Below are 13,991 nucleotides of genomic sequence, written 5' to 3'. Positions count from 1 at the left end.
TATCTGCTTCCTACGTAGTATCTAAAAATAGTAATAGGCTGTTTTACATTCTTTTTAGTGGATGTTCCTAGGAGCCACATTTTTTATTGTGACTCACTTGAGGCTTTAATTCTTTTCTGAACATTTTAGTATTTAACAGACACTTTATCTAGAGATGTTGATATTATTGCATGTATATTGCTGTATTATGTCACATTGTTTTGTATGACAGATATTCCTTAACAGGTTTTTAGGTTCTTACTTCCAAAGATTCTCATCCTAATCTTTTTCTTGAACTGTTTTTAGTGATTATTTTGTGAAAAGCTTTAAGAAAGAAATAAACAAAATTTGGTATTTTTCAGAATTCAGGTATATGGTTTACATGTAAAGAACCTGCTTTTAACTTGCTGTTTCAGACTTGTTTATATTTATATATATGTGTATATATAATATGCAAAAGATATGTATGAAAATGTGTAACGAACTATTCTGCTAGCAATTTAATGCACAGGTATGCTGCTCATATTTTGGAGTATAAAATATAAGGTGGAATATACAGCTATTGTTTTTTGAAAAATAATTTTGACTTCCCTTTACAGCTATTGGTATGGGGTGTTCAGTGTTTAAAATAGATGTTTTTCTTGTTACCTTGAGCAGTATATAAAGAACTTTTTAATAACAAAATGAGCTGCTCTTAGGGATTTTCCAGCCGTAATATTTGAACTGTAAAGAAACTTACATGAATACTTTCTAAAATGAAAGCTGTATGTATTACTTCATTATGTTTTGCCGAATTGTATCAGGAGCTAAAATTACTCTCTGATACCTGAAAACATGTGCTTAGGTTGAGCTAAAATATTTCACTGATCATCTTGTTTCAGATTGTATCTGCTGTGCAGTACTGTCATCAGAAATGCATAGTTCATCGTGATCTTAAGGTAGGCTGTTATTCATTCTTGGTTTTACTGATTGACAGTGTAGACTTAATTTCATCCTATATACTTCTCCTTGCCATAGATTCTGAACATGTGAATGTTCTATCGCTTGTTTGTGTTTTATTCCTGATTTTCTAAAGCACAAATGTAATGTAGCTTGCCTGCTGAAACAGGCAATACAAGAATAGAACATGTGTTACTTTCATTCCAGTTTTTGCTCTAGGAGAAAAACGTGTTCTATAAAGTATACCTGCTGGCATACAGATATCTACACATTGAAGTTGCAGAATTTCAATGACAGCAGTCAACACCACTTAATTAAAATATTTTCAATTAAAAATATATTGCAAGATATGTAGAACATACATTTCTTAGTGATTAATAAGAAATATGAGGTTTTTAATTGATTTGAACTTCTGGTTTATAGTTTATTGTTTAACTCAGGCCAAAAAATAAATTGAAGGTAAACCAAAATTACTGCTACTGCATGTGCAACCTAAGCCTTTAGTCTGAAGTTGTCTTCATGCCAAACTTAGATACTATAGGACTTGGACGCAAGATCTTCACCCATTTAAAAGTTTACTCTTGCTTTAATGTCTCTATGTTTAAAAAGAAAACACTGGTATACACTGGTATAGGTAGTTGTTGTTATTGTGTTTTTTTTTTTATTATTATTATTATTATTTTATACTAGTATATTTAAGTAGTTGTGAAAACGTGAGCTTGAAATATTCCTAAGTTTTTATTTCACCGGTACGTTTTCTCTAAATTCCTTACAGCAGCATGCTTGCAACCTCTTTCTTACAAATCTCTTGTTGAGCTCTCTTCTCCTGCATGTGCATATGGTGGTAGATAATGCATCTCTTTCTGCTGAGTCCTCCTTTCCTGGGACTGTTACTATGTGGTGTTGGAGGCACTATTGAATGGCCAGTGCTCTTAAGTGAGAATGGAAGGAAAAGGATGAATCTTTTTACAAGTGATTTAAAAAATAATTAAAAAACAAAGAAACCAAAAAACACTACTCTTCTTGCATGGGGGTTTGGCATCTGCGAATGTTTTGTCAAGCTCTCTGGAGCTTGCTCCCACCACGGCTTCTGGGCTTTCTAGAAGACTACACCTCGAGATGTGTTGGCTGAGCTGAAGAAGCCCCTTTCACTGGCGATCTCTTACTACTTGTGACTGAGGGTAGGAGGGAGGAGCTGGCCATCTCCTCACCCTTATGTGGCACTTGCTTGTTCTGCCCAGCTATGTAATTAATTCTTGCTGTATTTATTTAGCATCCTGCATCTTGCTCTTTCTCATAGAGCCCATTACAGCTTCCATTCTTCATTGATTTCTTAGTTGCACAGCATGCATACGCTTCTCTGCATAGCTCACGAGACTATAGAAAACTGCTCTGCAGTATTCACACGATATCCCTTTTACCATCTATCCTAAGTGCTCTGCTGCTGGTCTCCTTCCCTGTTGCAGAGCAGGCAGTCAGGCTCCAAAATAATTTCTTTGTTTGCTTTTCTCTCTCCACTTTCTCTTGGATGGAGTTATGCTAGACTCATTTGAAAAGTTCAGCGCTAGGTGTGATTAAGAGCTAGTCAGCCTAGCCAATGGAAAATACATTACCCAGAGTAAAAGGACTAAACGTATGGTTTTGAGGATGTGCTCTCACTTCCGCTCTCCTTTCCAAACATTGTGTGTCATCGCTGTCTCACTTAAAACTCTTTGCATGGAGCTGGAGAGAAGGAAGAGGCAACTTTAAAGTTATCTGCACTGATATCTGCTTCTGTGGCTTTTCTCCAAGTTACAAGCATGGCTGACCAATTTACTTCATTAGCACCATCACGACTGAGGTCTAGCCCCATGCTGGAGATTTGATACTTTTTTTTTGGTTTTATAAGAGAAAGGGTAAACTCTAAGAAATGTAAGTCACTTCAGACTGAAGTAGGAAGAAGCATAAGAAAACCTGCAATTTTGTCCAGCCTGTTCCAGCAGAAGAGGAGTGCAAGGCCCCTTGCTACTTAACCTGTCTCCCTTCAATTTGTTTCTGTGATCCTAAACAGCTTGCGTATAAAGTGCTATAACTGAACCCAGCTTTGCTCGTACTGTGATGGACAAAGCTTATTGTGCCCTTTCAGAGTTAACACTTTTGCTCTGAACATGTAACCAACAAGAGCATAGTCTTGTTATTTGGCATATTAATAAGGGTTCTTTTTGGTTGGTTGTTTTTGATGTTTTTGTTTAAGAAAGAAACCTAAAAGTGCAGGGTATTTGAGTGACAGAGTACTGTTGAACTAGGAGGGCTATTGTAATCGCAGAGCAGCTGCACTGACAGTAATGTTTTCACCACAAGGAAAATGAAGTCTTTGTGCAGTAATGTAGAAGGCTGTCAGATCTGGAAAATAGCTCTGTGCGTCTGTCTGCAGGCATATCAGCTGGAACCAGCTGAGATTACAGGTCATGAATTGGGAAAATAAAATATTTTGCAGGAAAGTTGGTTGGAATTTGACCTTTTACAGGAATAAAATATAACCTGTTCTGTTTCTGATCTATTGGCTTGATATGCTGGTAGTTGATTCTCCTTTTCTTTTTACTTTTAGCAAAGTAAGCAACAAATTGTCTTCTGCTTCGGTGATCCTAAACCAAGATATTTGTGGAATTTGTTTTCTTGTCTTTGCTTTGTTTGTTTTTCCCTTCTCTGAGTAGAAGAACAGTTTTCCATCTGTTTCAAAGAGGGCTCAACTCTGAACACAGTATCCAATGAGAGACTTCCGTGTTTGCTATAAAGCTGATGTTTGGCAATTAAGAAAATCCTGTAGTTTGGCTAATGTCTGTCCTCCTATTGAAAGAGAAGGATTCTTGCACTTCTCAGTTACTGAGAAGTAATTGTGCTGTTGATATGTACATCTGGAGCCTGGACGCGTCAGGAGCCTGGATACAGTTACATGAATAAACGTTATCCAGTTCTGCTGTGCACATTGCATTCTTGTATCTTAAGAAATGCACTTTATTATTTTCCAGTAACATATTAGTATTTCTCTAACCACACTCTTTTCATCTTCTGATGTTAAGTATAAGATGCGGTTCACTGATTGTCCAGGTTCTTGAGTGATCGCAGAGATGTATATGCGATGCATTCCATGCACATGGTGGTTGCTGAACAGCCATTAATATTACGAGAAGTATAATACATGCATTTTTCATATGCAACGTAATAGAGTATTAAATACCTTGGTGATGTTATTGCTAAAGCAAATGCTAGCAATAAAGGAGGGAGACTTTTTTTGGCGCAGGATACTAAGTTAGGGCATGTGGTGTGTAGTGTTTCATCTTGCAAGCAGAAGAGATCTGCTTTTAAAGTCTTAAATGCCTTTTATCATCTATCCCACCAAAGTGGAAGATATCTGGGATTCAGTATATGCTTGTTTGTGTCAGAAGTTGGCATGAACCTTTCAAAAGCTGAAATTGCTGTTCTGAGATGTCTATATGCTTCAGTCTTAAGCTGAATAGTTCTATTTTCCTGGGTAAATATAGTCAATTTTCAGTCTTAGCCATGTATTAAGGAGGATTAGCTCCTTTCTTTCTGCAAGAAAGATACAGAAAATGAAAAACTTTTGCATTTATTGATTAAATGATACACTGCAGTGTATTGATCTTATTGATCTTATCTTGTCCTTTTCCTCTTTCATTTTCCTCTTAGGCAGAAAACCTTCTACTTGATGCAGATATGAACATTAAGATTGCAGACTTTGGTTTTAGTAATGAATTTACAGTTGGTAATAAACTGGACACATTTTGTGGAAGCCCGCCTTATGCTGCTCCTGAACTTTTCCAAGGAAAGAAATATGATGGTCCTGAAGTGGACGTGTGGAGCCTTGGGGTGATTTTGTACACACTAGTAAGCGGATCATTGCCATTTGATGGTCAGAATCTAAAGGTAGGGTTACAATGTGAAATCTTGACTTTTATTATCTTTAAAATCTTCAGTATCAATAAAAATCCTCAATATATTTTAAAATTTTATTTTAAAGGAATTGAGGGAGCGAGTACTGAGGGGGAAGTACCGTATTCCGTTCTATATGTCCACAGACTGTGAAAATCTACTTAAGAAGCTACTAGTACTGAATCCAATAAAACGAGGCAGCTTGGAAGTAAGTAATTTCATCTTCAAGAAAAAAAGGTTTTGAAATTCAATAATGAGCAAAATGCAGTAATTGCTTAACATTTCTATATTTACTCATGATTGGTATTTCCTGTCTTAAGGGCCTGAAAGTTTTATTTGTATAAACAAAACAAACAAACAAACAAAAAACTTAGGAAACATCCCAAAACAATGCAGCTTGAATATAAAGGTGTCAATTAAGGTGTCTAACCTTAATTGCAGCTGACTAAAGACTGTCATTTAAGAGTGTTTCAAAGTGCAAACTACTCACATGTGTTTGGATCAGATAATACTCGAAATTTGGGGAAAACAGGACAAGATTGTAAATATATTCATCTTTGAGGAGTTTTTCAGAAACAGAAAAACAGCTCCCAGACGTACCATAAGCATTTTTGAAAATAACACCAACTTACTGTAGAGATGAAAGTAGAGCAGGAGATAAATAGAATGCTTTTAAAATAGTATTTGCGTGAGTTAATCACCAGTGACCTTTGTTTCTTCTTTCTGTGTACAGTTCTGCAGCAGTGGATAGTGTTCCAGGGATTAAATCCCATTTAAGCAGCTTTATATTTGTTTTGGTGTGACTTCTGCTTCCTGGCATGGATGCTACCTACCTGTTCAAGGAAGCATACGTTTACTGAGCTCTGTCTGCATGCAACTTTGAAGCTGACACTGTTTTGTGACTTGATAAAAATAGTTTTAAATTTAAAATAATTTCTATTGAAGAGAATAGAGTGGTGACTCCTGTTTGATGGATATTTATTAATTATACTGTACTTATTACCGTCTAGAGAATAGAGTGATAAGAGTTAGGTTACTGCAAGATGGTGAAATATATATATTTCCCTATGTTGTTTTTCAGTTTTAGGAAATAAATTTTCCTTTTCTAAAACTCTTCTATGGACTTTCAGCTGTTTCTCTTCAGCTCTAATTTCACTTTCATTCTAGATATTATAGTGTCTTCCAATTCTTTTAAAATTCCCTTTTATCCCTGGAGAGAGGTGTTGCATAGCAGCCTTACAGGAAACTATAGTTGTCAAACTGCATGGAACAGAGTAAATAAATGTTATGTGGCTCAAGGGTGTCTTGAGTCAGCACTAAAAGTAATGATGGTAATTGTCACTGATTAGTACACTAATGCGAGGGGAAAAGATAAATGGAGTCAAATCCAGCTGGAGGCCGGTCACTAGTGGAGTCCCCCAGGGCTCGGTACTGGGACCAGTCCTCTTTAACATCTTCACCGATGCTCTGGACAAGGGGATCGAGTGCGCCCTCAGCAAGTTTGCAGACGCCACCAAGTTAGGTGCGTGTGTCGATCTGCTCGAGGGTAGGAAGGCTCTGCAGGAGGATCTGGATAGGCTGGACCGATGGGCCGAGGCCAACGGTATGAAGTTCAACAAGGCCAAGTGCTGGGTCCTGCACCTGGGTTCCAACAACCCCAAGCAGAGCTACAGGCTGGGAGATGTGTGGTTAGAAAGCTGCCTGTCAGAGGAGGACCTGGGAGTAGTGGTTGACAGTCGGCTGAATATGAGCCAGCAGTGTGCTCAGGTGGCCAAGAAGGCCAACAGCATCCTGGCTTGCATAAGAAACAGCGTGGCCAGCAGGTCCAGGGAAGTGATTGTCCCCCTGTACTCGGCTCTGGTGAGGCCCCACCTCGAGTACTGTGTTCAGTTTTGGGCCCCTCGCTACAAGAAGGACATGGAGGTGCTCGAGCGAGTCCAGAGAAGGGCTACGAAGCTGGTGAAGGGTCTGGAGAACAAGTCTTACGAGGAGAGGCTGAGGGAGCTGAGACTGTTTAGCCTGGAGAAGAGGAAGCTCAGGGGCGACCTTATTGCACTCTACAGGTACCTCAAGGGAGGCTGTAGCAAGGTGGGGGTTGGTCTGTTCTCCCACGTGCCTGGTGACAGGACGAGGGGGAATGGGTTAAAGTTGCGCCAGGGGAGGTTTAGGTTGGATATTAGGAAGAACTTCTGTACTGAACGGGTTGTTAGTCACTGGAAGAGGCTGCCCAGGGAAGTGGTTGAGTCACCATCCCTGGAGGTCTTTAAAAGACGTTTAGATGAGCTTAGGGATATGGTTTAGTGGAGGACTTGTTAGCGTTAGGTCAGAGGTTGGACTCGGTGATCTTGGAGGTCTCTTCCAACCTAGACTATTCTGTGATTCTGTGATATCAGAAACTTGTTTTAAATGAGTGTTCATGAAATCACATTTGTTAAAGTAGAAAGATACGGCACATGGTTTAGAAAGAAATGGCTATTGCTTCTGTATAAGCACTTCTAAAAATACATAGAATGAAAATATATATTTATTTGAAACTTTTGAGACAAAACAGGAAAGATTTTTATTAGCCTTCAAAGTGAACGGAATCTTCATCAATAACATCTAGTTGGACGGAATACAGTTTGGGTTGATGATAGTCAGATCTTTAAATACCAAGGCTGCTGTTCTGTAATCTTCTACCTAGAAGCCAAGCTGAACTTAGGTAGATGTAATATTGATCCCAGAATGGGATCATTTGTGTAATTTCCAAATGCTTGCTTGTAAGAACCTGTTTCAACAGTTGTGCAATAACTCAGAATGCTTGTGAAATCTTGTTTCAAAGACAGTAGATAGCAAGAAGATAATGTTTAAGAAATGTAAACCTTGAATGGCTTACACTGAACTGTAGAACCACGTACCTGAGACATGAAATACAGTAAATAGGAATTGCTGGGTTTGCCTACTCAAGAAGGATGAAGAAAAGGAAGTAGGACTTGAGCAGTGTGATTTGTCGTACAAAAATCCCGTTGTGCTTCACTCTAGATTTAATTAACAGTATTTAAAAACAAATAAAAACTGCAGATTGTGTAGTATTATTCTGGGAGTCTATCATGTTGCCACAAGGCTACAAATAAATAACCAGAATCTATTGTCAAGTAAGTTCGTGATATATGTACCAGAACTGCAATATAGCAATAAACATTCACAGTCCCTTCCCTCTAGCCACTCAAAAGCCCCCAAATCAGTTCTGTGGCAGAACTTTGAACAAATCTTTGTCTTTTTGTCAGCAAAATGCTAACTGGCTCCAGTACAAAGTTTTATATTGTACTTGTAAGGATACAGCTATTTGGGTCTGTAATTTGGCAGCAGCACTGCATACAAAGAATTTGGTTATATCAGTGGAAAATTGAGTCTTTTGCTCTTTGTGAGAGATAACTTAATTTGGTGTTTGCAAGGCATATTTGGAGCCTGTGGGAAACTTGACTTGTTGGCACTTGTTTCTCTCTTCTGTCAGTCTGTTGAGTGATATTAGCATCCGTCCCTGAAGAGGCATGTATGCCTGTTGCTATAGGAGGAAAATTGTTTTTAGCTTTTTTTTTTTTAAAAAAAAAAAAAGAATATGTCCTTAAGGAGAAATTGTAGTGGAGGTTAAGCGTTCCAGCTGCTCAATGTTGCAGGCATATGAAAGGTCCAGGCCATAGTAGGAAATTTTCCAAGGAATGCAGGAGAAATTTTTAAAGTAAATATCTGCATGGCATAGAGAGAGTTAAGAGGCATTTTCCCCTCAGGCTGGACTGTGAAAGTCTTTAATTCAAGTGCAGTGAGAAGATGCATAAGAAAAACACAACCAGTTGGGACCAAGGTCTTGAAATGAATGACTCTGGGAAGCGTAGGCTCGCTTCTGAAATATTGCTTAGTTTCTAAAATCTCAAAATCTCACTTTATTACTTGAAGAAATTATTTATTGTGATACAGTTTGTATTGCAGTAACATCCAGAGACCTTAAACCAAGATTAGGGCATAAATGTGTCAGTCCCTAAACTAGATAAGATTAAGAGACCAATGGAAGTGAAAGGAACAAAATGAAAAACTTCTGTTTGTTGGAAGTGCAGGCTTCTCATAGTTTTTCTGATGTTTCAGCTGGTTGCTTCTGTTGTAAATGGTAAACAAACAGTATAGGGAATGAATTAATGGGGAAAAAAAGAATGTGAAAGATCAAAGGAGAAAACTGTAAGATGTTAAGGGGGAAAAGGTGGGAGGGAAAGAGCAACATTCAAATTATTATGAATTTCAAGTTATTTCCCATCAGCTAGCACAGATTTAATTGGGTACAGTAAATAGCATATTGAACTAATGCATATTTCTTTACTTAGCAAATTATGAAGGATCGGTGGATGAATGTTGGCCATGAAGAAGAAGAATTAAAGCCATATACTGAGCCTGAACCAGACTTTAATGACACCAAGAGAATAGGTAAGACTTCTACGAGGATGTTAGGCATGACTTACATAGGCAATTCAATCTTGTAAGTCAAGCTAAACTCTTATACAGAATTTCAGATAGATGCTAATCGTACAAGTAAAATGTTGTTTTTATTTAAATGAGAAACTTTATTACAATACCTTCCTCATAGCTATTCTTGTGACAGAGTTTACACAAATCTACAGGCACAGATAAGAACAAATAAGATTATAGAATTCAAAAGGCAAAAGGAAACAGGCTTTGTTATGAAGGCAACAATTATCTGCCATGGTCAGAGAAAGATACTTTGGCACTATAGCTGTCATGGTTTCTATTTGCCAGTGCTTTATTTGTTGAATTACATTTAACAATGTTGAGTTTTTTCAAGAAGCAGCAAAAAAAAGGCAGGGAGTTGTAGCCTTTTTGATTTTGCACAGCAAAGATGCTCAATGACTTGAATTTTAGTTACCTTTTATGTAATTGTTTGTTGACTTCTTTGTTTGTTTATTTTTAATGTTCTTAAAACTGTCAGTAACCCAAATGCTTAATTCTGCTACTGTCCCTAACTCTCTATTTCTAGACATTATGGTCACTATGGGTTTTTCAAGAGAAGAAATCCATGAATCTTTAGTAAACCAAAAGTACGATGAAGTCATGGCTACTTACTTGCTGCTGGGTAGAAAACCACCTGAAGTAAGTGCTACCTAGTTTGCATCTTCTCTCTTGGCCTTAAAATCTGTCTGGTTTGAATATTCTGATTGTCAATGATTTCATCAACTGTTGTGGAAAAATCTAAATAAAAATAGTAATTTGGAATTGTTACCTTTAGTAATGTGTTTACCTTGCTTTTAATCTCTTCTTGGCTATCTAGTTAGTTCCCGTATGAAGGAATAGTCTGAATATAGTATCTTGGCATTTGCTTGTAAAGATGTTGAACTGCTTTTTAAGAAAGCTAGCTGTTAATCTGGAGTGGTGTGACTTTTAAGTGTCGAGACTTTCTGTTATGTCACAGTTTACAGTTAAAATCTGAAATAGTTAAGAATATGACTAAATCGCTTATTTTTCCAAGCTGTGACATACGTTTTTCTCAGAAATGTACTCATGCTTTCTCACTTATTTATTAATATATATATATTGCAACAGTATATAATTCCTTTTTTGAAGTATTTTTTTTTCCTGCTGCTTCGTTGACCTTTCTTCATTTCTAAGATAGTGTAGTTCTGATATGAGTACATTTTTCCCACAACATCTGTGAACCGGAATTCCCTTGTGATGGCAGAGCATGGGGAGAATAGGTCTAAAATGATTTTGACTTTAACTGCGTGGAAGAGGAGATTTCTTTTCCACTGCTCTTACAATTTATGCTTCTTAGGTATCATCAAACCAGCAGCTGAGTTACAGCTGAGTTACGTAAAGACATCTCAAAGGCTGTAAAGAATCCCTGAATCAATAATAGCGTCTTTTTTTTTAGATGCTGTGACTCAGTCCTACAAACTCTCCTTAAACTTATTAAAAAAAAAAAGGAGGTGGGGACAGGAGGGAGCAATACTTTTGGCTTTTTAAGTTTTAAAATGATGCAATTTTTGCTACTGTCAAGATTGTTCTAATTTTATTTTGACCATTTATTAACTTAGCTTTAGATATGTTTTCGAAAATACATGAAACACTGAAGTGATAAAATTCGTCTTGAAGAAAACTGGACTTCAAATACAATTTTAAATTTAAAAGATAGCCTTTGTGATTGGAACTCTTCACCTTATTATGCTGTAAAAGTACTGGTAACGATGAATTCTGTTTATGCTTTGGAAAAATGTTTTTGTTGTAGTTTGAAGGAGGTGATTCCCTCTCCAGCAGCAACTTGGGTCAAAGGTCTCGTCCTAGCAGTGACCTCAACAACAGTTCTGTGCAGTCTCCTGCTCACTTGAAGGTCCAACGGAGTATATCGACTAATCAGAAACAACGGCGGTTCAGTGATCATGGTGGGGATGACATTCCAACAAGTAAAGTAACATACACAATTTAAGTCTGAATGTGCAGTGTTTTGTGAACCTGGCAGGTCCACCACTCTGTGCATTTGTTGTGTTCTTGTCATGCTCCGCTGTGATGCTTTTATCTGTGTGAACGTTTCTATGGTAAATCTAGGTCAATGTAGTTTAATCCATAAACTTTTTGGATTTGTTACTCGGTTGACTCACTAAATAAGAGCTTGAGGATGTTTCCTGTTTAGTAGGTAGTGGCAAAATATTGATCTGAACAAACTTAAACTTGAAAACCACTATGTTCAGCAGTACATTTGGAGTTGGAGCCAAATTGTTTGTTACCCAAAGACAACAATTTGACCAAGTGTTCAGGAAACATTTTCAGATGAAAGTGGTTACATCAAAAATGAGTGCATTATATATAAAACATTAAACGAAAGATTTCTTTCTCATAGAGAGAACTGTCAGATACTAGAAACATTTTAAAATTTTTTGGCCCTTCTCTCTGCCTAATTTATATTGTTCTGTTTTTTTCCAGTATTTTCCCTCTGTGTTATTGTGGCATTTAAAAAAAAAAAAATGAGAAAAAAAGTAACCGATATTGTGGAAGAGATCATCAGTTGATGTGAAAGTACTAATACAATATATAGAAGTTACCTCTGATTTCTCTTTTAAAATAATATTGCAGAAATTGCATTGGTTTAAGGTTGAGAATTAAAACTCTATTCTAAGTTTTACATATTGATATGGAATGTGAACTAATTCTGAACTGCACATCAGTAGAGAGAGTGGATAAAAAGAACTTAGACTGTCAAAGCTCAGTTTAATAGGTTGGCATATGTTCTGAGTTAGCAGTCATGGTTGTTCAGATAGTCTAAATATAATCCCCTGAATCAAAAAAAAAAAAAAAAAAGCTATTTTGGGTAAGAGATTATTTTTAGGTATTATTAATATTGTTTTTCTTTGGCAGTTGGTCCGTCAATTCCTCCTGCTGTGTCATACACAAAAAGGGCTCAGGCAAACAGTGTGGAAAGCGAACAGAAAGAAGACTGGGACAAAGATGTGTCACGCAAACTTAGCAGCACTACAGTGGGATCCAAAGGAGAGATGGCTGCAAGTCCACTTGTAGGTCCAGAAAGAAAGAAATCAACCACAGTTCCCAGTGTGAGTGTGTGCGCGTTTGGTTTGTTGTATTTATTTTTCTCTATTTAAACAGAATCTGCAGCATAATGTTACTATAGACATAATGGTTACTGAATAAGCTACTAAGCCTATTTCTGGTAACTTCTGGCAGACAGAAGTAGGCTACAGTGAATGTGTTTTAAAATAAACCTTTCCCTTCCCCCCCGGCAACTTTTTCTAACACTAACATAACAGTAAGCATGAGAACGTCTGGATTTGGGTAAAATGAAGGTCTGTCAAGACAAACAGTGAATTTTTAGGAAAATAATGTAAGATCAGAGCCGATGTTTAGTGTCCCTGGTTTCTAGTGCTTGTGTTATCCATAAGGAAGTCAAGGGACTTTCTGAATTTGAGATTTCATCTGAATGATCTTTTGTAATAATATGCCTGTTTGTCTTTCTGAAACCACTTTATTTTGGACCTCAGAAATGGGATGAGGTGAGGGGGAACAACGCATTTGTTCCTTCATCTGTGTACCTGTTGATGTCATAGAATCATAGAATATCCCAAGATAGAAGGGACCCAGAAGGATCATCACATCCAACATCTGGCTCCACACAGGACTACCACAGGACTAAATTAAGCCAAATATATGAAAACATTGTCCAAACACTTCTTGAACTCCAGCAGGTTTGGTGCCACTTCTCTGGGGAGCCTGTTCCAGTGCCCAACCACCCTCTGGGTGCAGAACCTTTCCCTAACCCCCATCCCGTGGAGCAGCAGTTCATGTTTTAAAGAAAAAAAAGTATGCACAGGCTGTAATGTTAAGTAAGGTTGAAGTACAGTTTTTGCTATTTGAGACAAGTTCTACTAAATACAACAAGTTTTGGCCACCTTTTAGTACAGTAGACAGGAAGCAGGAATTCTCATTGTCCTTTGGATTGTACTTGCTGTCTTCTATCTTGGATATTCTGTGAAGATCATACACACTCCTACTAAGATTCTCTTTAAACAAAATAAATACTGAAGTTCATTTAACTCTTAAAGTTCTGCAGGCTTTGTACTCAGTGCATACAGAGATGCTTTAAATTTTTTCAATTTTTTTAATATTTTTTTTCCTGCACAGAGCCTTTGAAATTAAGGCTGCATAGATTGTGCGCAGAAATTTTGCATCTTCTAAGTTTAGATTTCATATCTGAACTTTCCCAAAACTATGTTGCCCCAAAGCTGATGAGTCATGTATGTTGTAAATTGGTATGTCAAAAGCATTTCTCTCCTTTGTGAGATCTGGTTAAATAGAATATCTTTGCTATGAGGATTGAGAAATTGATTTTCTTACAAACACTGAAGTTTCTATCAGTATATTTTACATCTATTACTATTTTGAGGGCTTTGTGCTAAGCTTTATGATGGGCAAGATTAAGGAATAGCGGTGTTTGATATGGCAATGGTAGTTATGGTTGAGCAGCTTACACAGAAAAGTAATTTTATTCTCTGAAAAACGCATAAAGTTAACATATAGCTATTACAACGTGGAAAATTCATAAACTCTTTTTTGCACAGCTTTGAGGGTAGTATAGTATAGGGAAGGCAAGCTTTCTC

The 13,991-nt window shown here is 37.2% G+C and overlaps 1 protein-coding gene across 1 annotated transcript in view; it reads left to right on the top strand.

Moving 5' to 3' along the window:
* The window catches only part of MARK1 (microtubule affinity regulating kinase 1), a 53,923-nt gene that overhangs the window by 28,488 nt on the left and 11,444 nt on the right, over positions 1-13,991 (top strand). The window contains exons 8-14 of the mRNA XM_035320590.1: positions 861-917; positions 4,606-4,842; positions 4,937-5,056; positions 9,201-9,300; positions 9,869-9,981; positions 11,114-11,288; positions 12,238-12,431. Of these exons, the coding sequence (XP_035176481.1) occupies positions 861-917; positions 4,606-4,842; positions 4,937-5,056; positions 9,201-9,300; positions 9,869-9,981; positions 11,114-11,288; positions 12,238-12,431 (996 nt within the window). The remainder of the gene's footprint in view (positions 1-860; positions 918-4,605; positions 4,843-4,936; positions 5,057-9,200; positions 9,301-9,868; positions 9,982-11,113; positions 11,289-12,237; positions 12,432-13,991) is intronic.

The sequence above is a fragment of the Oxyura jamaicensis genome, chromosome 3 (assembly GCF_011077185.1).
Source record: "Oxyura jamaicensis isolate SHBP4307 breed ruddy duck chromosome 3, BPBGC_Ojam_1.0, whole genome shotgun sequence".
NCBI classification, from domain to species: domain Eukaryota; kingdom Metazoa; phylum Chordata; class Aves; order Anseriformes; family Anatidae; genus Oxyura; species Oxyura jamaicensis.
The sequence above is the reverse complement of the archived record's forward strand: the minus strand, read 5'-3'. Positions and strand labels throughout refer to the sequence as shown.